The sequence below is a fragment of the Podarcis muralis genome, chromosome 8, assembly GCF_964188315.1.
Source record: "Podarcis muralis chromosome 8, rPodMur119.hap1.1, whole genome shotgun sequence".
NCBI lineage: Eukaryota > Metazoa > Chordata > Lepidosauria > Squamata > Lacertidae > Podarcis > Podarcis muralis.
The window spans coordinates 15,601,537-15,625,921 of record NC_135662.1 but is presented as its reverse complement, the minus strand read 5'-3'; the positions used below and the strand labels follow the sequence as shown (position 1 = coordinate 15,625,921).

General features: G+C 43.0%; 1 protein-coding gene across 4 annotated transcripts in view; it reads left to right on the top strand.

Annotated features, from left to right (window-relative positions):
• COL14A1 (collagen type XIV alpha 1 chain) overlaps positions 1 to 24,385 on the top strand; it is a 144,791-nt gene that overhangs the window by 18,930 nt on the left and 101,476 nt on the right. For 3 of the 4 annotated variants that reach the window (XM_077932746.1, XM_028736227.2, XM_077932747.1), the window contains exons 3-5: positions 733 to 849; positions 3,034 to 3,177; positions 8,934 to 9,035. The exons of the other annotated variant lie outside the window; for it this stretch is intronic. In XM_077932746.1, coding sequence (XP_077788872.1) covers positions 733 to 849; positions 3,034 to 3,177; positions 8,934 to 9,035 — 363 coding nt within the window. The remainder of the gene's footprint in view (positions 1 to 732; positions 850 to 3,033; positions 3,178 to 8,933; positions 9,036 to 24,385) is intronic. 4 annotated transcript variants of the gene reach the window in all.

Here is a 24,385-nt window from a genome sequence, read left to right as displayed (position 1 = left end):
TCAGTTGGGCAGATTTATGTTTATTTTGTTTAAAATTATTGCTTTAGTCATTTGCAAAGCGGTTACAGAGTAGACCTATTCTAAGTGACATTCTGCCTAAAACTAAGGGATTTCTAGCACTCTTAATTGCTGGTAGGCTCGGGAGCTCCAGCCAATCAGTGTATTCCATGTTGTTAACTTGGTCCACCCACCACCCTTTGAAAATTACAATGCTCCCTTTTCCTGCATGCACTCTAAAACATACTCAAAATTCATGCCCTCCCAAGTCTTTCACAATATGACCTTGAGCAATCTCCACTTCCCTACCTTCCAGGAGACCCCCCGAAAGCTAGAAAGAGCCCACTAGAATGTTCCCTGCACCATAACATAACAAAGAACAGATAATACACACCAAAATAAAGTTTGCGCATCGACTTTGCTTGCTAAACTAGGATGTTTTAACCTCTAACCCCAACGTTTCTTTGTCTTTCCCTGTGGGGACCATAGTGCTTTTTTACATTTACTGTGTAGCTTATGTCTTTGGGAACTGATAATTCACCTTGACGTATTTCAACGTCATTTTACAAACTAATAGACGCTCATCACGGGACTCTCCTGATAACCCGCATCCTTTGTCTTGTCTGAAAATTGTGTTGTCTCTTGTTTAATTGAATGTCTGTATGTGCTGTAATCTTAAGTTTTAAACAAAGTGCGATAAGTCCTTCAGTGCTTATATTTTTGCTTCCCTTCCAGTGGCCCCGCCGTCGAGATTAAGATACACTGTTGTTGCTCATGACAGTGTTCAGATTTCATGGAAAGCCCCTAAAGGGCAGATTGATGGATATAGACTCCTCGTCACGCCAAATGCAGGTAAGGAGAGGGGGATGAAATGCTAACTTTCCCCTGTATTGACAGTTTGCAAGCTGAGCTCCCAAGAACCCGATGAGGGATTGTCCATTGAAGATGGGACAACAGCAGCACACCTCAGACTTTTTACTAACAACTCCATTTATTCATTTTTACAAGTCACTGAGCTAAAAACCTAGGCTGGTTCTACCCTTGGCATTGCTGAGGCATTGTTCTTTCATTCTAAGCTATTGTCTTGGCAGCAACAACAAAGCCGCTCATTCCCCACTTCCTGTCGGATGCTTTGCTCTAAGGAAAACAACAGGCATTGGAGCCCACTCCTAGGGGCTGGGGTCCCTTCGCCAGCCACCCACTTATAGGGATGGAAGGACCTGTCAATTTCATTTCTCGGAGTTTCTCATTCTTTCAAATTTCAGTTCTTCAAATTTTGCAGAAATTGCAATTACTTTTTTTTTTAATCCTCATAAAACTCACCAGCATTTTAGTCTGAATTTCTCCTAATAAACACATCGGCTGTATGCAGTTTTGACTAATGTACACATTTTTGCAAGCAGTTTTCCTTAATGTAGTGTGTATTTGTTATTCTTCAATAATATCATCATTTTAATTCACTCTTTCCCCATTACATGAATCTTTATAAACATTTTTTTTTTGGTTGGGATACTGCATTGCAAAATTTAGATAAGTGCAAATTTCACATATAGTTCCAGGAAGTCCACATTTGATAGATTTGACTTTAAATGTAGACAAATCAGATTTCTCCACCATTTCCTATTCCCTTATAAACAGACCTTGTCTGTTTGCATTTGGTGATATTAGGGGTGGTGAGTGATGCCCTCTTGCTACATGCCAAGATGACTCTAAAGTTCAGCAGGTATGAATTCTCAAAAATAATAGACACTGGTCCCACTTTACGAATGTTCACTATGCAAAAATTCACTCATGCCAACACAAGGAATTTGTAGCCAAACCACTGCAGATTCTGTGGTTGGGAACGCATTAGAAATTTCCCCATAGGAATCAATGGAACTCATCAACTCATTATGCTAACGGAACTCGTCAACTTGCTATGCAAACAGTTGTGTAATGAACGACTTCCAGGAAATGTATTGTGTTGATAAAGCAGGATCTGTATGTACAGCTTCATAATGTGGGTCGAGCAATCATGCTTGAATGATGCCTTAGGAATGTTTCTTTTTGACATGTTCGTTTTCTATAAGTAGCACTTTTTATTTGGGGTTTATATCCAGCCATAGGGACGCGGGTGGCGCTGTGGGTTAAACCACAGAGCCTAGGACTTGCCGACCAGAACGTCAGCGGTTCGAATCCCCGCGACGGGGTGAGCTCCCGTTGCTCGGTCCCTGCTCCTGCCAACCTAGCAGTTCGAAAGCACGTCAAAGAGCAAGTAGATAAATAGGTACCACTCCAGCAGGAAGGTAAATGGCGTTTCCGTGTGCTGCTCTGGTTCGCCAGAAGCGGTTTAGTCATGCTGGCCACATGACCCGGAAGCTGTAAGCCGACTCCCTCGGCCAGTAAAGCGAGATGAGCGCCACAACCCCAGAGTTGGTCACGACTGGACCTAATGGTCAGGGGTCCCTTTACCTTTTATACAGCCATACAGACTCCATCCCTTTTGTTTTGTAGTGTAAACATTTCAACTGTAGTGCTTCACGTTATGGAAAGGGATCCCAGATTGCTCAAGGCTCTGTAACTTTGCTGCCTATGATTGCAAAGGATTAACGAGTAATTTCCCAGTGAAGAGACAGGTAGAAACACGATTTAAAGTTGTATGTTCCAACTTATGCCAAGGAAGTATCGTATTGTGTTGAAGAATATATGAATGCATAGAGCAACTTATTTATGTATCTCCATATCCAAGCTGGAATCTAAAGAGGCTTTAATAACTACTTTAGGATTTTGGAGGGGTTTGGGTGGGGTGCGGGTAATGGAATGCAGTGCCTTTTTCCTTGGAAAGTTACACACACAAAAAAGTTCTGGAACAAATGGGACCGTTCTGATTTGTTATAAGACAGCTTTGCATGTTTATATAGTTTAACTGTGGATTTATGCTGCCTTTATGAAACAGGAACATTGCATGCACATACAAAAACGTGGATCTCTGTGCTATTTTTGTTTTTAAATTAAAAATGCAACTCTGGTCTTTTTTTTCTTCTTCCTTTCCGGCAGGTGGAAAAACCAACGAGCTCACTCTTCAAAACAATGCAAACAAAGCAATTATTCAAGGCCTTATCCCCGATCAGGGCTATACGGTTCAGATTGTGGCGCTTGCTAAGGATCAGGAAAGCAAAGCGGCTCAAGGCCAGTTCCGAAGTATGTTTTCTCTCCCGTTATCTACGTTTCTCACAGGGCTTTGCAAGAGGCTGGTTTTTGAGATGAGCATTTGAAATGTGTTTTGCAATGTGGAATGTGTGCTTTCTTGCCTGTCATCACACCGCAGAGTCTTGGAATCAAGGATCCAAAGTTGAAAAGAAAAGCCCCCAAGGATGGTGCAGACATGGGGAGCCAGATTCAACTAAACAGTTGTGTTAGCAGGAGCCACTGCAACGAGTCCTGCTAGTGCAACTGGGGCTTACCCACCAATTCCAACACAACCCGCAAATCTGCTTGGTGGAAGGGCAAGAGAACCTCCAGAACAGTGCGTAGGAGGAAAAGTGGAGAGTTCATTCCATCTGGCAAGCAGAAATGCTTCTGATTATGGAATGATTGTAATAGCGTGACACTGATTTTCACCCTCTGAGCTCTTCCCTGGGCAATGCAGCCATACTTTATCTCATACTTAGAGAACTCCATCTTCTCCAGTTCCAGCTCATAGCTCCGTGGCAGAACACATGCTTTGCATGTTCCAAGTTCAATCCCTTACACCATAAGAAATGAGGATGGGGAAAGAGATAGTTTAAAATACTAACTAATAAGTGGTGGGAAAGATCCCTGCATAAGACTCTGGAGAACCACTGCCTTTGGGCCAGGGCCTTAGCTCAGCGGTAGAGCCTCTGCTTTGCGTGCAGAAGGTTGCAGGTTCAATTCCCAACATCTCCAGCTAGGGCTGCCCCTGTATGGGCCTCTGGAGGGCTGCTGCCAGTCTGTGTAGACCATACTAAGCTAAATGGACCAACAGCCCAAATTGGCATATGGCAGATTCTGTCTTTCTTATGTGCCAATCACAGTACAGTGGTACCTTGGTTTTTGAACGTAATTCGTTCTGGAAGACTGTTTGACTTCTGAAATGTTTGAAAACCGAAAACTCAATAGCCGACAAGTAGGGCGCAGGATCTTGCACTCAGCGGAAGCCATGTGGTCATGTTTGACTTTTGAGGCGTGTTCGAAAACTGAAGCATTTACTTCTGGGTTTATGATGTTCAAAAACCAAAATGTTCGTCAATGGAGATGTTCAAAAACTGAGGTACCTCTGTACATAATATGGAGTCCTAAGGAGCATATACTAGGGTTGCCATATTCCCAAAAGTGGAGAATACGGACAAAGTTGTTGAGCCTTTATAATTTTATTTTATTAGGTCGAAGTTGTTGAGCTTTTTCAGATTTTTTAAAGAATTTAACAACAACAAAAAATCACCCCCCTTGACAATTCTGCACAAAAATACTCCTGGATGCCATTTTCCTTCCTGATTCCTGGATATTTCCAGGACAACCTGGACAAATGGCAGCCCTAGCATATACCCTCTAGGTGCAGAGCGAAGTATGGACCAGTGGACTTCTTCCGTCAGATGAAAACCAGAGTACAGGTGGGATCCAATACGTGTGGTGTGTGCATTTGCTCAGAGATTTTGGTAGCCTGCAACATCCCTGGCAAACTCACAGAGCAGGCTCTCCATTGCTACAACCGAGTGGTGTGACTTGGACGCTTATCTGGTATGCAATCAGATCTTCCCTTCCGTGTCTCTGCCTCTTGAGGCGAGTCCTCTCTCTAGTTCATTTCTGTGCCCAGTGGTGCTGTGGGTCCAGAGCTGTAGCTAGGTGATCTTGCGCCCCTGGCAGAACCATCCAGATTGCGCCCCCTAGCCACAGACAAATTAGCTCTTCTTTCAGCCTCTCCTCCAACCCAACCTCCACCCATTCAATCCACCCTCTATTTAAAACCATTTCTTATCAGGCAATAATCAATATTTATGAACATATTTTTAGCCAATTTTGTGCGCCCCAATTGCCTGCGCCCCTGGCGGGGGCCCACCTCGCCCCCCTAGCCACGGCCCTGGGTGGGTCACTGGCAGTGACCCCTAAAATATATGAGTCTGGACCCAGCAGGAAATCCTGCATCCATTGGCAGAGGCCTGATATCTGTTGATGAAGAGAAGCTGGGCCAAGCTCTCTCAGAGCCATTTCTCAGCGTAACTGGCTGTATTATTTGATAGAACACCCCGATGCAAGAAACCCGCCAAGCCACATGCTTCTCTTAAGTTAAAGAGCAAACTGTTGAATGGTTGATCCAGGCTCTGAGTTATTAGCTGTGGTTGTTTTCAGAGTTGCTTAATTCCACCGGAAAAGCAAGGTTGACAGTGTGATTTAGAATGCAAAGGCTGACAGTATATTCCAAAGCTTGGCTTTGGTCTGTGTTTATTGGCTGCAGTGAGACATCCTCATGGAAGCATAACGGCTTGTCTGAATGAAATCAGACATCTTGTGCCTCTCAGAGCCCGCCTTAAATGTGGATGTGCTATAAATGGAAAAGAGTTCTGCGGGCACCTTAAAGACTGACATGTTTGCCATTTGCAAAACAACAGCAAACCTCTGATTACGTGAAACATATTCAATAAACACACAAGACGTAACCGGCTGTACTTTTGAATAAATAAGGTATACTATTCTTTGTATCAAATTGTAAATTTCAGCAGAAGTAGCTCATAAAGCATTACCTAGAATTTGTACTACTGATGAGGCCCAGGACGGCAAAACAAGGCTAATATCCCAGAAATCCTTGTCTTAGACTCTGTGAAAGGATTCTGTGGAACTGTAACAACCTTTCATGTGGATTGTTGGACTCGATGAACACACAGGTGGAATAGACACTTATACATATATGGACCTTATGCATGAACTGATTAGAGAATGAACTGATCCACTGGGTCTTCTGCTTTTTTCGTTGAACTTTATGAGCTACTTCTGTTGAAATCTACAGTTTGATACAATGAATAAAGGTAAAGGTACCCCTGCCCGTACGGGCCAGTCTTGCCAGACTCTAGGGTTGTGCGCTCATCTCACTCTATAGGCCGGGAGCCAGCGCTGTCCGCAGACACTTCCGGGTCACGTGGCCAGCGTGACAAGCTGCATCTGGTGAGCCAGCGCAGCACACGGAACGCCGTTTACCTTCCCGCTAGTAAGCGGTCCCTATTTATCTACTTGCACCTGGGGGTGCTTTCGAACTGCTAGGTTGGCAGGCGCTGGGACCGAGCAGCGGGAGCGCACCCCGCCGCGGGGATTCGAACTGCCGACCTTTCGATCGGCAAGTCCTAGGCGCTGAGGCTTTTACCCACAGCGCCACCCGCGTCCCTGATACAATGAATAGTATACCTTATTTATTCAAAAGTACAGCCGGTTACGTCTTGTGTGTTTATTGACATGTTTGCCATGTCATAAGCTTTTGCAGGCAACTGTTATCCTGAGTTGCAGGTAAATATGTACACATGGTTGGCATTGGGAGGAGGTGGAAAACAGTGAAGTCAGAGGGAAATGAAATGCTAAAACGTAGATGCAGTGATAAGTGTCTTATTAACAGTGGCAATTCACAAAAAAATAAACACAATTGTGTTGACAACACAGGTGTACCAACATCGGTAAGCCAATTAACACATGCAGCACGATGAATAATGCATAACCTTGTGAAACGCCCCAAGATCATTTGATGAATTGCAGTAATAAATTTTATTTTTTAATAAATAAAATAATTTCCCCACCAACCCCCACCCCAAGTGTAGATATACTTGAAACTCAGGATAACAGGTCATACATCTGTTAAAGTAGACTGCAGTCCACAAAAACTTAAGTTTGTTAGTCTTTAAGGTGCCCTGTGACTGCTTTTGCTTCAAGAGACAAGCAGCAACTCTCTGAGAAATGTGGTATATAGTTAACATTTCTTAAGACCACTGAGATTCATCTTTATTTTAGTGGCTGATTCACATAAATATTATTGTTACTATTCTTTTCCATTTCATTTCTATACCGCTTTATATTTTTTAAGAACAAAATCTCAAAGCGGTTTACCAGCTACATTAAAACACTGAAAGAAAACAATCCAGAATAAAACAGTTACCGAAGAAAGTATACATTCAAAGCAACAGAACCAACAGGAAACTAAAATATCATCTCAAAGATTTCCAAATACAACATTACAAAGCTACGGAATGCACATTAAACGCAGCAAAGTTAACAATTTTTGCTACCTTAAACATTTCAAAAGAAAACATTACTAAATGCATACTAATGCATATTTAAAGCAGCCCAAGTAACAAGAGAATAAAATAATGTGAGAACAAACTGGAGTTTTACAAACTTGTGTTTGCAAATTAAGTGTATTGCGTATATCCTCACTTTGTAACCAAGGTTTGGTTGTGATGCCTTTAAGAGCATCTTTTCACTAGCAAGCTATAATATGTGAAAAGGCCCAAAGGAAGGATGAAAAATATAAAAGGGGAAATGTATAACTGACAGATCAGTAGCATGACTGAAAGAGGGCCATGAACAGAACATGATTTTTTAATAAGATGCAGCCATCTCCTCCCCAACAATGCTTTAAATAGATGGCTTTTATTAAGTTGGTTACACAATAATAGAGGCATGGTCTTGCTGCAGTAAGACTATATTTAGTTTTCCACATTTTAGGAAGACTGTACAAATTGGAGAGGATTCAGAGGAGACTGACGACAATGAGTGTTGGTTTTTGTTTTAAAGAATTCAGAGATATAAGAAGCATCTGAAAGGGTTGTTTCTAGTCTAATGAAGAACAGATAAGGGAAACAGTAAAATTGTTCTGCAGAAATGCCAAGAACCATTTTTCTTCATTACAGCTTGGAAAAAAGACAAGACTTTCATTAGCACTGTATTCTCTGTTAGCCAATAGTTAAGGGGTTGGTTTAGGTTTATAAAGCCTTTTAGGGTGGCACTGTGGGTTAAACCACAGAGCCTAGGACTTGCTGATCAGAAGGTCGGCGGTTCGAATCCCCGTGATGGGGTGAGCTCCCATTGCTCGGTCCCTGCTCCTGCCAACCTAGCAGTTCGAAAGCACGTCAAAGTGCAAGTAGATAAATAGGTACTGCTCCGGCAGGAAGGTAAACGGCGTTTCCGTGCGCTGCTCTGGTTCGCCAGCAGCGGCTTAGTCATGCTGGACACATGATCCGGAAGCTGTGTGCCGACTCCCTTGGTCAATAAAGCGAGATGAGCGCTGCAACCCCAGAGTCGGTCACGACTGGACCTAATGGTCAGGGGTCCCTTTACCTTTACCTTTGTCCCATTGCAGTCTCTGAATATTCAAATCAGTCGTGCCTTTCTGAGTTGGTTCTCTGCTCACCAGATTTGGACATTGACGGCTCAGAGAGAGGAATCTGTGACATCCGTCCCACAAGTCTGGGACTCCTGAAGACTCTTTTCACATGGGCTGGTGCTAGAGTTAAGCTCTGTTGCATCCTTGTTGCCTGCTTTAAATGTCTTGTGCAGATTGGGCCTCAGTCACGCATTGTGCTAAGTGAGACTAGCCTTTGCTGACCTGATGCCTGCCAATTGCTAATTCTGCTCATTTTGCTGGTGAACCGTTTATTTTGTTGTCTTTCTTTCTTTCTTTCTTTTTTTTTTTTTTAAAAAAAAACTGTTTTATTCTATTTTTGCCAAAAAATGATTTGGCACCTGCTACGGACCCAAAAAGAAGCCTAAACATTTTAATATATTTAATGTGCATATGTTGGCGACAACAGAATTCAAAATTAGAGCATGGGAGAAATGGAACGCAGACTGCCTCATGTAGCACAACATGGTAATTTCATCTAAAGAAGCCCATTTAATCACTGGGATGCAGGGTTTGTTATGCTTAGGTGTTCCTGTTTTAACTCTGTCCACCTTTGCAGTTAAAGATATTGAGAAGAAGAAGGAGACCTCAGGAAAACCCAAGGTGAAGCCTGCCACCCCAACGAAGGATATTGAAAGTACACAACTTCCAGAAGTAGAAGGTCAGAGTTTGTGGGGAAGGAATGTAACATGGCAATGTTTTCTGTGTTTTCTAAAACAGGCCACATTGTAATATACACGGTGGGTATTGTTGCAAGCCAACATTTCGTTTTGTTCTTTCTCAACCATTACTCACGTCGGCGACTTCTTAAATACATCGTTAATTATTATGAGAACAAAATGCTACAGATCAGTAACGATAATGTATTTTGGTTCAGTTTCAGTGCTCTGCACACCTGTTAAAGCAGAAATTTAGGAGTGGTGTTTGTAAAAGTAGAGCTGTTCTGCAAGTCTACATTCCAATCATGGTCCACCAGATGTGGAGTTGGGAAGTTTTCTTCAAATTGTGGAAAGAACCCAAATCCTCACCCATCCATAGACTTGGCCAAGTAAGGTTAGGATGTTGAGTTGTCCATTAAGATAAAAACCAACAGGAATGTGTCCTTGGAAAACAGCAAGCTTAACTCCATGCCAGTCAACATAAGCCTTGAGCAAGCAAGCACTTTTGTTGTGAGAATGATGTCATTTTCTGATTAACAAACTAGGTTTGTCAAGGGTGATGGTATCTTTGTGTGCCAGTGTAGAGTATGTTTATAATGAGACATGCTTTGTGCTTAAATAGCTTCTGGGAGCAAATCAGGAATTTTTTCATGCTATTATAGAATTCAAAACACCTTTTTTTAAAAAAAAAATAGCATTCCAAAGTAATTAGACCCCATTAGCAGTAATTTGCAAAGAATAAGCACATGCAAGAGCCTAATATTTCCAACCTCAAGACTTCTGAAACCCTCTGTCTTTTCAGGTTTGTATGCTGGTGGGGAAAAATTTGTCCTTATCTCTTTTATTCCATGCTGGAGAGAGTCTGGCTTATTTTGGGGTTACCAGTAAAAAATACTTTGCTTTTGAGCAGTATTGGTCATACTAAAGTGTCAAGTAAGTATCTTAAATGCAGAAGGAATACATACAGAGATGTGTCCAGAATCCATGCCAGAGACTTACTAAGAATTCACTACCCAGAGATATGTCCATCGGCCATTATTTTAGATGGATTCAGGAAGTAATCCAAACTGAAGATCCCCAGGGATGAGCTGAGTTTGGAATAGGTTGACTGAGCTGTCTCAGCCATAGATACTGTGATTTCATGACATATCTTTAGGCACCAGGTGAAAACATTCCTCTGTGTCAGGGAACTGCCATCGGAAAGACAGGAGGTGGAAGGGCTCACAGAGGTTGGGAGAGACTTAGCAGCTGAGGAGGGAACCAGCAGGGGGAGAGAAGGAGCTCCAAGGGAAAGTGAGTCGGAGGGATGGCTCAGAGACACTTCCAGCGAAAACAGTGGGGAGGTTTCAGGACCTCCTATAGGGACACCCACTCCTCGCCGGAAACTGTCGCGCCGAGAGTCCAGAAGACGCGTTTCCGTTAAGGAGCTTTTATGCTGGAAGAGATTCCGGAAGCGCCCACTGTCGGATTCTGCTGTCAGAGTCCAGAAGACGCGTTTCCGTTAAGGAGCTTTTATGCTGGAAGAGATTCCGGAAGCGCCCACTGTCGGATTCTGCTAGCGACTGACGGAGCCATGCTGAAGGGGCTCCGTTATAGACAGAGGTTTGTGGACTTAACCAAACTCTGAGGGACTAGGATTTTTACGCACAAGCAGCTCATCATCCCATCACACTCTGTAACCAGGCCTTTGGCTGATTAACCAATATATGACCTTTGTGTTTCTGGGAGGGGAATAGTTTTTGCTTTATTATGTATTATTTGTTCTCATTTTGTATTTCTATGTTGTGAACCACCCTGTGATCTTGGGATGAAGGCTAGTGTACAAATAATAATAATAATAATAATAATAACAACAACAACAACAACAACAACAACAACAATAATAATAATAAAGGTTGGCTCAGCTGGAAGTAGCTCTGCTCCTAAACTGAGTTTTGAATACAGGTGAGTTACACTGGCATCACCTTGCCAAGAAAGGTCCGTATAGTTAAAGCTATGGTTTTCCTAGTAGTGATGTATGGAAGTGAGAGCTGGACCATAAAGAAGGCTGATTGCCGAAGAATTGATGCTTTTGAATTATCGTGCTGGAGGAGACTCTTGAGAGTCCCATGGACTGCAAGAAGATCAAACCTATCCATTCTGAAGGAAATCAGCCCTGAATGCTCACTGGAAGGACAGATCGTGAAGCTGAGACTCCAATACTTTGGCCACCTCATGAGAAGAGAAGACTCCCTGGAAAAGACCCTGATGTTGGGAAAGATGGAGGGCACAAGGAGAAGGGGACGGCAGAGGACGAGATGGTTGGACAGTGTTCTCGAAGCTACCAGCATGAGTTTGACCAAATTGCGGGAGGCAGTGGAAGACAGGAGTGCCTGGCGTGCTCTGGTCCAGGGGGTCACGAAGAGTCGGACACGACTAAACGACTAAACAACAACAACACACTGGCATAGTTTAGCTCAGCGTATATCAGGCTGGCTTCCTGTAGTTTGGATTGCTCCGCCAGACTAGTCCTAAGCACACTTACTTGGGAGTAAGCTCCATTGACTCCCAGTGGGGTGGTGCTTTCAAGTATACATGCATAGCACTGCTCTCTTGGAACAGGGTTACACAGATTCGTGGTGAATTGATCCGTCAGTGGCAACAGGCTATAATGACAAAATGAAACCTCCCTTTTACAGAGTTGGAATCACTTTGAATGAATACTGCATGATGGGGCCAAAGGGAGGAAAGCAATCGCCTTTATTTAGTCATTATTTGGAATGTGAAAGGTGAAAGATTTATACAATCTGAAGAGAAACCAGAGTATACGCCACCCTTCAGAATGAATGTAGCCTGGTCGATTTATGAATGAAAACCTGAAATGCAGAATAGGTTACATAATAAGAGAAATTGTTCAGCCTTAGAAAGCTCAGAGGCCTTTTTTTGGTAGCCACTATTGGAAAGCTAATGATGAACGTTGACCTGGACAGGTGAGCCCAGTTCTGATGTCCTGAAAGGCAAATGGTTTCTTTACTAATGACTGATGGGAGCTCCCTGGAAATGTAACCACGGTTTATAGTGTGTTCAATCATCAAAAGCGTCTCTGTTCTTCTGGTTTCTATCCTCAACCTTCCCAGGCCAGGCACTTAGCTTCTCTTCACGCTTCCACAGTTTTAAGCTCAATGGCTCATTAATCCACTCAAGTCATTTTGCTCTCTTCAAACAAGAGAGCGATTCCTTTGGTTGCTTTCCTGAGCTTCCCTGCGTTGAAAAAATCTTTTCTGTGCAAGATAAAAGGGGCAGTGGGCTCTTTCTGCTCTCACCGTTCCTGAGTACACGTGGCATGGAACTCTTAAATGCCTTTGGTGCCTCTCCAAAAAAGCCTTTTGTCTTGCCTTGTGTCTGGTTGTCTTGTCATGGTTCTCCAACTACGTTGCTCCAGTTATTTCGGTGGAACAAGACTTAACTTGGCAGACAGCCGCAGGCGCTCTTTCATTTAGAGCATCACTTTCATTTAGAAGTTGTACAAGTTCCAATTTTTTTAAAAAGACATATAAAAATGTTTTTTTTTTTGGGGGGGGGGACCTGACTATCAGTGCGAGACTTAGTTATGTTCTTTAGGCCAAGGGATAATAATTCTGTTTAAAGGACTTGCCCCTGATACTATGATGCAGGCACAAAATAGACTTCTCTGTATGGAAAAGAAATCAACATATGTCAGTGTATTTATGGCTGTTTCTTTTCCACACGCAAGCTGTGGAAAAAGCAGTGTGATGGAGAACAGCGATGGGGACCCTGTGGTCTTCCAGATGTTGCTCTGCTGTTGTTGGATTTCAACGGTATCTTGAAGGCTTCAGGTTTGCCATCGCTGGAACAGAGACTAGGGACGGGCACCACCCAACATTTGCAGTGTGAAAGTATTCTCACCAGTTTATTCATATGTCTGGTCCTTTGATGAGTTGGGGACCTCATAGGCTCCACCGGATTGAGCGGATGAAACCAACGGTGGATTCAATGGTCAAGAAGGCGGTTTCTGAATGTGCCCTAGAGGGAAGTGAGGGGCAGAAGGGGCTTGCCCAGCTGGGAAGGGAGCCCATCTAGGAAAAGGAAACTCTGATGCTAAACCTGCTGCTTTGATTGAATTGTGCGCCTTGCCTTGAGATCATTTTTGACAGAATAATAATAATAATAATAATAATAATAATAATAATAATAATTATACCCTGCCCATGTGGCTGGGTTTCCCCTTCCACTCTGGGCAGCTTATAGCATATATAAAACATAGTAAAACATTAAAAAGTTCTCGATACACGGCTGCCTTCAGATGTCTTTCTTTATCTCCTTGACATCTGAAGGGAGGGTGTTCCACAGGGAGGGCGCCACTACCAAGAAGGCCCTCTGCTGGGTTCCCTGCAACTTTGCTTCTCGGAGTGAGGGAACCAGCAGAAGACCCTCGGAGGAGGACCTCAGTGTCTGGTTTACACTCCTTCAGATGATGAGTTATAAACATTTTATTAAGGGATTCATAAGTGATATGGAATCAAAGAGGAAGCCAAGTTCATAGGTTGATGACACCCAGTTTTTCAGAATGATTAAAACATGGGTTTAAAAACAACAACTAGACAACAACCTCCTGGATTCTCATGGAGTCCTCAACACATGAGGTGGGATGGATTAACCCTTCCCTCCCAAACAACAAACACTTCAACAACCCTCCCCCCACCCCTTTGCACAGTTAGTTTTAGAAAAAATCTCCCATCTATGCCAACATGTCCCTGAATGCTAATTACACCATGGGGGGAAGGGAAAAGATTTTATTGGGATTGTAGCTAGAGAGAGTCCCTTTGTGCAGCCATTCCAGTAACAACTTCTCTCTGTGTGTGTGTTGTACACACACACACACTTGTAATTGATTAAAGAAAAACCCTGAAAGGGACGCGGGTGGCACTGTGGGTTAAACCACAGAGCCTAGAACTTGCCAATCAGAAGGTTGGCGGTTCGAATCCCCGCAATGGCGTGAGCTCCCATTGCTCGGTCCCTGCTCCTGCCAAGCTAGCAGTTCGAAAGCACATCAAAGTGCAAGTAGATAAATAGGTACCACTCCGGTGGGAAGGTAAACGGTGTTTCCGTACGCTGATCTGGTTCACCAAAAGTGGCTTTGTCATGCTGGCCATATGACCCGGAAGCTGTACGCCGGCTCCCTCAGCCAATAAAGCGAGATGAGCGTCGCAACCCCAGAGTCATCTGTGACTAGACATAACGGTCAGGGATCCCTTTATCTTTACCTAGTACAGTCAAACCTTGGTTCTCGAATGGCTTGGTTGATGAACAAATTGGTTCTCGAATGCCAAAAGCCCAGAAGTAAGTGTTGCGGTTTTCAAATGATTTTCGGAAGCCGAACATCTGACGTGGCTTCTGCTTGAATGCAGGAAGTCCTGCAGTCAATTGCAAGCCACGCCTTGGTTTTTGAATGGTTTCAGAAGTCAAATGGACTTCCAGAACGGATTCAGTTTGAGAACCAAGGTTCCATTGTACATTAAGCCTAACACGTCGTTTGGACTGACTGTTGCATTCCTGAACTGCATGTAGGCTTCCAGGAAGGAGCTGGAGGACCAATTTTAGAAGCAGTACAGTGGTACCTCATGTTACGTACTTAATCCGTTCCGGATATCCGTTCATAACAGGAAACCGCTCATAACATGAGGTGTACTTTCACTAATGGTGCCTCCCTCTGCTGCCGCGGTGCTGGAGGGCGACTTCCGCTCGCATCCCGGGGCAAAGGTCACAACAAGGGGCATCTACTTCCAGGTTAGCGGAGCAGGTAACCTGCAGCATTTGTAACGGGGATGGTACGTAACATGAGGTACCACTGTATGTTGATTTTTTAAAGTCTGAGGTAAACAGCGTTTCTGTGCACTGCTCTGGTTCGCCAGAAGCGGCTTAGTCATGCTGGCCACATGACCCGGAAGCTGCACGCCGGCTCCCTCGGCCAATAAAGTGAGATGAGCGCCGCAACCCATAGTTGGCCATGACTGGACCTAATGGTCAGGGGTCCCTTTACCTTTACCTTTAGTCCTCCTGTGCACTTAATGCTAAGGTACCCATTGAAAGGATAGCAACTCCTCTCCTTAAAACATTAAACTATAGCGAAACCTTTTCACCCAATTGGCAAGGATATAAGTTCCCTCAGAAAGATTACAGTATGACAGAGCTGCAAAATGCAATCTTAGTTACTTGTTGGGGTTTCCATTTAAACTAAAAGGAATTTAAGTTATCCCTCAGGTTTAATCTGAGCATGCACACACAAACATACGCAATCAGGTAACATATGCCCTAATCCCAGAGGAAAGTAAATGCTCTGATAATATTGAGAACAAAATGGGCAACCCTTTCTTGATCGTTAGAATAGCATATATTAGTATGAGAAGATTTTTGTTTGGTACGCTTTTGCGGTGTGTAGTATACAGAAAATAAACCACTAACTTTGCATTGTTGTATCCTTGAGCCATTATCTCTGTATACTTTTTGAACTCTAGACTCATTCTGTTTCACAAATATGTCCCTTATGTAGGTTGCAATGTGTTTTTTTCTGGCTGCACAGAGTCCCCCTGGCCAAATTGTATAAGTAAAGAAAAGAAAACACAAGATATATCTTGAGACATCCTTGACATAGACTAAACATCTAATTTAAGTTGCCAGCTTTTAGTGGAAGGCTGGACTTGATACGTCCATTCACCCTTGTGTTTAAAGCACATGATAATACTTGTCTCCAAAGAATGTTGTCAGGCTTAATTAATTTGTTGTTTGCATGTCACGAAGTGCCCATAACTACTTCGACTGTCAGATGGATTGAGAGAAAATGTGTGTGTAACACAGTACAGTACAGTATCAGCACGAGTGAAGCAGGTTAATGCACTATTAGTATCTCTCTGTCTCGTAGACGAGTGAATATATTATTATAAGTTTACATTACTAGTACAGCATGATAAAGTGTGAATTTTTTTCAGGCAGAAATATCTGCCATAGTTTTGCCAACACCTGCCTGCCCTCTGGGTGCTGATCTTTGGAGGAGGAGGGAAGTACAGCTAAGGTCAGTGCTGTCAACGGTTCTTTCTATGCCTGGGGCAGGCTCAGAAGATCCTCCTGGAATCAGAGCCACAAAAATCACACTTGGGGTGTGTGTGTATACAGTGGTACCTCAGGTTAAGTACTTATTTCGTTCCGGAGGTCCGTTCTTAACCTGAAACTGTTCTTAATCTGAAACACCACTTTAGCTAATGGGGCCTCTTGCTGCTGCCGCGCCGCCGGAGCCCGATTTCTGTTCTTATCCTGAAGCAAAGTTCTTAACCTGAAGCACTATTTCTGGGTTAGCGGAGTGTGTAACCCGAAGCGTATGTAACCCAAGGTACCACTATATATATATGGCGGCAAAGGGTTAAAAGTATAAAATAGGAGTTATCCTTGCACAGACCCCTGTGGGAGTCATTAGTAAAAACTGGAGGGAGAGAAGAATGTGGACCTCGAGGAAGACTTCTGGTAAAATTCCAAGGGCTCATGGCATTCAATCTGCTTCTGCTCAGAAACGCCTTTTTTTTTTAAACGTTTGCTGGTGGCTGCTCTCTAATCAGCAGCTGCAGCCCAGAATTGCATGCCTCTGATCCCCCCCCCCATCTTTTCCCAGCCAACATTATTCAACCCTGGAAACTACATTAGCAAGCAGAATGCGCTGTGCTGTGTTAGGATGCAGGCACAAAGGCAGGGAGCATGTGCTAGACTATGCCGCTCTACATGGCTGCTGCCTCTGTCAAAAACCAAACCAGGTGTGATGTGGATATTCTGCAACTGTTTTTATTTTTTGTTTCTGCTTTTTTGCAAAACTGAAACTTCTTTTTTTTGCAATGATAAAAAATGGGGGAGGCAGGAAGTGACTGTGGTTCTTTTTAAAATGTTTTTTTATTGGTTTTACATATAATCACATTAAAAGGTAAAGGTACAACAGACTGTTAGGTCTAGGTCCAGTTGCTGCATAGCTGTCAACCATCCCTTATTTGGCAGGAAAGTCCCTTATCCCAGCACTGTGTCCCGCTGCTGTCCCTTATTGATGACGTCCCTTAAATTTCCCGGGTTTCAAAGGAAGCAGCTCCTCTCCCTCCCTCCCTGCCGGCCAGGGAGGAGGGAGGCTCCAACTGTGTTGCTTGGCTGCGTTGCTCACTCAATAAGGAGTCTAAGAACGACTGGGGGGTAGAGCTTGCATGCCTTGTGCCGATCAAATCCCAGCAGAGAGGTGATGGTGGTTTTCCTTGCTGCATCCCCTTTGCCGGGTTGCTGCGCTGTGGGAACCGCCGCTTGAGGCTTCGTTTGGCTGCTGGCTGGGCTTTCTGCCTTTAGCTCGGAGGGGCTCAGAAGTTGAACATACCTGTGTTCGGAAAATCCCTTATTTTAGCTGCTGATCCCTTATTTTCAAGGCTGCTGGTCCCTTATTTTCAAATCTGTAAGTTGACAGCTATGAGTTGCGGACAACTGTGGGGTTGCACGCTCATCTCGCTCTGTAGGTCGAGGGAGCTGGCGTTTGTCCGCAGACAGCTTCCGGATCATGTGGCCAGCATGACTAAGCCGCTTCTGGCGAACCAGAGCAGCACACAGAAACGTAACACCATATCCTTTTATTTTATCTCTTTGGCTCAACTGAGACTAGCGACTTCCCTCCCTCCCGTCTGACGGTTTACAAAATTAAATTTTACATCTTTACATTTCACTTCGTTTCCCAACGTTGTTATATCGTTACCTAAAATATTATATTATTCAACCTGAATAGGTAGCAGTTTCATCTTACAGATCTTCCGATAACCCTGCTAGTGGTGTTAATTGCTTACAGTTGTCTTTCAAATGTAATATAAATTTCTTCCAGAAGTCACTCTGGTTCAGGACTGCAGGACACAAGGAAAGGGGAATTAATCCCCTGCCCTATCATTTTCCCACTGAAAAGCACCCACCCCTAAGGCTGCTATTTGCTTTCGTTGGTAAAACTGTGATTATGCCCCACTGGAGGAAAGGAACATATTTATTATTTCAGTGGGTTGGACTAGATGACCCTTGGAGTCCCCTCCAATGTTACAGTTCTACGATTCAACAACCCCTGTCTATTTTGTACCATTTTTCTGTGCACCTGGGGGCAGATTTCCTATCACACCTCACATAGAAGTGTTGACCAGGGGCTGATGGGACTTGTAGTCCAATCCTTAGGGAATACCTGGATTAAGGTGATTAATCTTATTTCAATTTTGATCAAGTTGATTTTTTTTATGAACTGATTCCTTTTGCAGTCCTAATGTTAGAAACAAACAAAACTCCCTATTGGATCGTTAAATCAATTCAGTTGTCAGTTGTTGTTCGAGGGTTGTGAAAAGTTAGTGTTGGCAACTTTCCGCAAGCTTACAGTCTAAACTTTTCGTTAAACATTCACAGCCGTTTATAAGAAAACTGGGAAAGAGAAACATTAATTAAAAACAACATCGCACAAGCTGCACTGCTTGCAAGAGGCAAATGTGGCTTTTGTTGAGATGAGGCTTTTGCTTTAGATTATTGCCAAAAGAGACATCTCACGTATTCAGTTGAAATACAGCCCACAAAACAACGAGCTCAGATTGGTGCAGCAGGAATTTATCATGGCTTGGGGTGATTAATGGTAAAGTGCAATTAAAAGCACAAGATACAAGTAACCTAGCACAAGGGATGAACAAATCTGGCAATTTTGGTTTTTTTCTGCTTCCCATTTTTTCTAGTCTTCAGTTCAGTTTGCTGCATTTCTGCATCAGTTTGCATAAAAAAAAAATCCTTGCAAAAAATAGTATTTTACTTCACATTTCTCCTAAAATGGCCTCCCTCGTCCCACTTGCCTGCTTCAGCTTCTGCCTCTGTTTCTCGACTGCTCTCTGCCACAGACTCTCCCCGCTCACAAAGCCCTGTTACCTCTTCATCTTCTGACACCTCCTCTTCTTTCTCTGACCACTCATCATTCTCCTACCACAACTCTGAGCCTTCTTCCCTTGGTGGTTCCCCAGCTGGTCCCTCCCATGATTCCTCTATGTCCAACCAGTCCATGATGACATCTTCTGATGTAGGCCAGTCATTTCTAGCTTCCTTCCTCTTCTAGTCTTGACTGAGCCCCCTCATGGAATAGTGGTGTCACAGCCCAGGAGCATGCAGAAGGAAATAACCCAGCCAGAAGAAGAGCTTTCCTGGATCAGACTAAATATTTGCCTAGCTGCATATGCTTTTTCCAACCAAGGCCAGCCAGCTTGCTTTTGAGAACCCCTCATGGAAGCAATAGCCCTTGCCCACAGTGCCTGGAATTCAGACAAAACTTGTCTCAGTCTGGAGGCTCTGTTTAGCTGTCATGCTTCAACGTTGTTTTCATTTTGCAGCCAGGTGAAAATGCACCTCTCTGTCCAGGATTTTGAGGCGAAGCGACATGCATTGAAGTTGTGTTGCATTGTGTCCTTCTTCTCCCAAGTGAATTTCATTGGCTGTTATGTGGACAGTTCAAGCACCTACCCTCCTGCCCTGCCCTTCTGTGTTATAAATAGATGGCCTCCTGTCCCCAACTTGAAAAGAAGAAGAAATATGAAGGGCTTTGAAGACCCAAGTTTGAGTTGGAATCCAGCCTAAGAAAAGTAGTTGGACGTAGAAGCTCCACAGCCTCAGAAAAAATCTTCAGTGGATTAATGGCCTCTTTGCTACTCCGATTGTTAACAACCGTGCATCAGTTCAGTCTAAAGATATTTTGGATTTCATTTTACCAAAAAAAATTGGGATTCTTTTCATCTATCTTTAGGCGAAGCATTACCCATAAATTTCAAAGAGGGGGAAGCAACACTTTGCTCTGGACTGTATAACTCATTTTTGGAAACTGTGTTGATAGCTGTTCAGAGCTTGGTACTGAATAACAGCCAATTGCAGCAATCAATGAATGATTAGTAAAACCAGACCATAAATCTTACAGTGGAACCTTCTCTTATCTACATGCCAACAAAGAGAAAACAATTATTGCCCTGCTCGTCTTTCTCTAGAAATCACATATTTAGCAAGCCGCTATCTTTGTGGTTGGTCATACCCTGACCAGCATTTAAAATATTTATTAACATACACAACAGTGCGGATGGGCATAGTATGAAGACATCATCCAGCAGAGCAGGGATGGAAACACCTGGGGTCCTCCAGATGTTGTGGGACTCTGAGTCCCATCAACCACAGCCAGCATGGTCTATGGTCATCATGGCATTGTGGGAAAGATTATGGGAGTTATAGTTGTAACAATATCTGGAGGTTCCTTACCCTTGCATTAGAGTGTGAGATGTAAGTGTTTGGGACCAGTGACCAAAGGAGCTGTGTTATCTGCAGTGCTGTTTTTCTAGGAAGAGAGGTGCCGAAACTCACCGTGAACACCTCCCTTGTTCTCTTATAGTGGCAATGGTGCCCACCTGAAAGGTGCTGGAACTGAGTTCCGATGGGTTCTGGCTGGGGAAAAAAGCCCTGGTTATCTGTAGGAGTGTCATGGACTGGTTGGGCACAGAGGAATGGTGGGAGGAACCAGCTGGGCTTCCTCCAAGGGAAGAAGGCTCAGGAGCCCTGGGATTGGTGGTGGGACAACAATGAGTGGTCAGAGGGAGAAGACTGGGAGAAGGAGGTGTTGGAAACTGAAGAGGTCACAGGGCTTAGTGAGCTGGGAGAGTCTGTGGCAGAGAGAAGTCTAGAATCAGAGACAGAAGCTGAAGCAGGGGAGGAGGGAGGCCAAGAGGCAGAGGTGGGTCAGGATGGTGAAGAGTCAGGGGTGTCTGCCCCTCCTGCTGCAACAAGCTCCCCTCTCCTTTGTTTCCCAGAACTAGAAGAGGCATGAAAAGGCCAGAGGAGAAGTTAGCTTTGTTCAGGTGCAATCTCTGATTGCTTGGGGGAAACCCTGGAGAGGAGGGGACTTAGACGACTGTCGGGAGGCAGGAACCTTCAGTCTCAGCAACTGCTTCATGGGGGCAAGACCTACTGGAGAGGAGTTGCTTTGCTCATTAGGCATGGCACTCCTGTGCAGATCCTGTTTTTGCTAATAAAGAGTTAATTTGAACTTGCTCAGTGTGATTTACTGCTGGCTCGCTCCTGTCAAGGAGGTTGCAGGTTCAATCCCTGCTATCTCTTATTAGAAAGGTTTCCAGGTAGGAATGCAATAACAGGGGGCTAGTTCATGCAAGCAGTCACTTGTGTCAAGAGAGAACTTGAGAGCTCCAGGTAGAACATGCTGTAGATAGCATGCCATGGGGTGATGTGTGCAGTATTAATACCAACTTATTTGTGGGTCAGCTTGTGTTATTCATTTGACACATTCCAATTGAGTAGCTCCATGTGCCAGAATTTTGTTTGTGCAAACCACCAGTTTGTGATTGCTGTACTACCACTTTACTGTTTGATAATGGATTATTTTTTTTAAAAAAAATTACATGACTTAAGTGGGATTGACTTTAAAATGTCAGAAAGTGCATTTTTCGAGGTGTTTAAACAAATAAAAACAAATGCTTCTGATGAAGATCTTTTCTCTGTTGTTTCGTTAGCACAGTGATTGTATATAAATCTGCAGTTTTTAATATCTCACTATTGTCATTCCATTTTAGGATCTCTCAACACCTGACGATAAGTTCAAGTGAAGTGCTAGGAGAAAATCAAATATATAAACTTAGTGGGTGTGCGGAAGTAGCAAAAGTTTTATGAATAGAAGCTTTGAGCAAGTTCATTGCTACTGCGAAGAATTATAGACGTTCCAGACTTCTGTGGAAGCGCAATGTGATATGGAACAAAGTCACTAATGCTTGGGTGTTAATATAAATCTTGTGTGATTTAATAATGGCTTGCTTTGTTCTGATAATTTTGAAATAAAATATTGTGAGGAACGCAGTTGTAAATTTTCTCGGCTGCTGTCATTTTGCAAAATGATTTATATAACCAAGCGGAATTTATTTCTTCTGCATAATTGTAATAGCTTCACACACCACAACAATTGTAACTATCTTAAGAAGCAGATAGTTCTGAGCTAAGAATGAGTGGACTCCAAAGTTAGCCTACTTTAAAAATGTGTAATGGGAATATGAGGGATTTAATGCTTTGATCCAAAGCACTCTTAAAATTAATTAATTAGATCTAAACCATTTTGCTCCTTATTACTTGAGGCTGAATACATAGGTGGAAACAAGTATTTTAGCTTAACCTGGTCCCATTTCTTACTGATGGGGTAATTCAATTTGATTAAAGTACAATTTGATGCATTTGATTTGGGGGCAATCCCATGGCAAGGTCCACTGGGATGCACAGTTTAGGATACAGCGAGTTGCCAGCTTAGGTGGTTGATTCTCAGCCTGCATTACCTGTTCTAACCTGGAGATTCAATTCCCAGAGTTCCCTGAGAAGAGGTATTGACTGTTAAGTGTAGCTAACAGGTTTCTGTGGGAGAAGCCATGACTGTTTTGATGGCATAACACTGCTCTAAATGTATTGTGTAGAATATCCGTGTTTGGGTTCCCAGCTGTTGTTCGAACACAACTCCCACCATCCCTGACCACACGTCCTGCTGGCTAGAGATGATGGGAGTTGTAGTCCAACAACAGCTGGAGACCCAAGTTTGAGAAACAGCTGGTGCCATAGTTAGGCCTATTCATCTTCAACTGAGCTGAAAACAACCTGTTCTCTAGCTTGGTCCCCATATCCCATGTAAAACCATCATTTGGGTATGATCCTGCACTGAAACAAGCATGTCAATTCCGTGTGGAGCTCAGCATGAAAAATTCACTATTTGGGGGTAAGCCAGTTTTATGAACCCAAATAGCCCACCTGCCTTTATATTAAGAATTGCGTCAGTGCACGAGGTTGCTGACTGGTTTTTCAGTGGTTTCGTTGAGACAGTTTTTCAGTGCCTATGTTACAGATAGAGCAATAAAAATAAAGGAAGAAAATATACACATTTTAAAAAGCTGCTTAGGGTGTAAACCTTGTTCATCAGCTCCACTCCACTCTGATCCCTACTGAAATTAATATCTTTAGAATGGCGTCATGAACCTTCCTATGAGTTCCACTTGAGTCTTACAGTCACACTTCTGGTATTGATTAATTCTTCCCTTTTCTTCCATCGCAGCATGTGTCCGCTAAAATTGTGAAAATGAGATCATGTTTGCTTTTCTTGCATCAGATTATCCCTGTTGTATACCCTAACCACAATTGCACACTTGCAAGCTGTTCCGGTTATTGTACTTTATTTAACCTATTGCGTGCTGTAAGTGTCTATAACAAAATCATTTTCATTGCAACACGTTTGTGTATTTGCATTAGCTTTTATGTGCTTGCATTGTTGTTATCTTTCTTTCTTTTTGCAAATACGTACAAATCAGAACTTACAAACTTGAAAAAGAGAAAAGAAATTAAGAAAGGTTACAAAAAGAAGAAGAAAAGAGAAAAAGAAAAGAAAAAAAGAAAAACGGAAACATATCAGTTAAATCTTAATAAAGAAAAAAGAAAATCATAAATAAAGCGACATTAAGTCATTCATTATTAAACTAATACTTTACAGATAAAACACATATGCTTTTAACAATTACCTCTTCTGCGTCATCCATTGTTATCTATCATTGTTGCTTTTTTTAAAAAAAATCAGATAAATTGTGATAAAGACCGGTGGCTATTGCCTCCATTTCCAAAGCCCTTCTGCACATCAGATTGCTTTTACTGTTTTCGAAATAATGCCAGCAATATTAATGCTGTGTTGACAGTGCTGCATTTTGGAAATAAGGTGTTAATAGTTTTTATTAAGTGTCCTAGGGCTGCATATGTATTGACCTTTCAACTGCTGTCGCTGACTCTCTGCTCTTATATTGCATTTGACCAACTGTGCATGGATTTTATTCTGATTTTAATTCTGTTGCTTTCTTCACAGGCACCTGGCAGGTGTCCCTCTCGTCTGCTGTTCCTTTCAAATCCATCCACTCACCTTTATTTGTTAAAAGTCTTTGCCTTCTCAGCTAACTTGAGGCTCAGTATTATAAACTGGGGTTTCAAGGTCGTTGGGTCAAACAGAACAGCAATTCCTTTGTCATCTGCAAGAGACTTGCCCATTAATATAACAAGGCCATTAACCTAGACTAACAAGAAGGCTGCTCCTGCGAAAATTCAGCTGCTGACCTTACAATGAATTGTTGTTGCTTTCTCCCCAACAAGTTCTAGACAAGGCAGAGAATTTCTGCAAGCCTTCCTTGGAGTCAAGAACGCTGTTATGTGTTTACAGAAGTATTATATATATTTTTATATTAAAAAAGAGGAGGAGGAAGAGGAGGGGGAAAACCTTCTG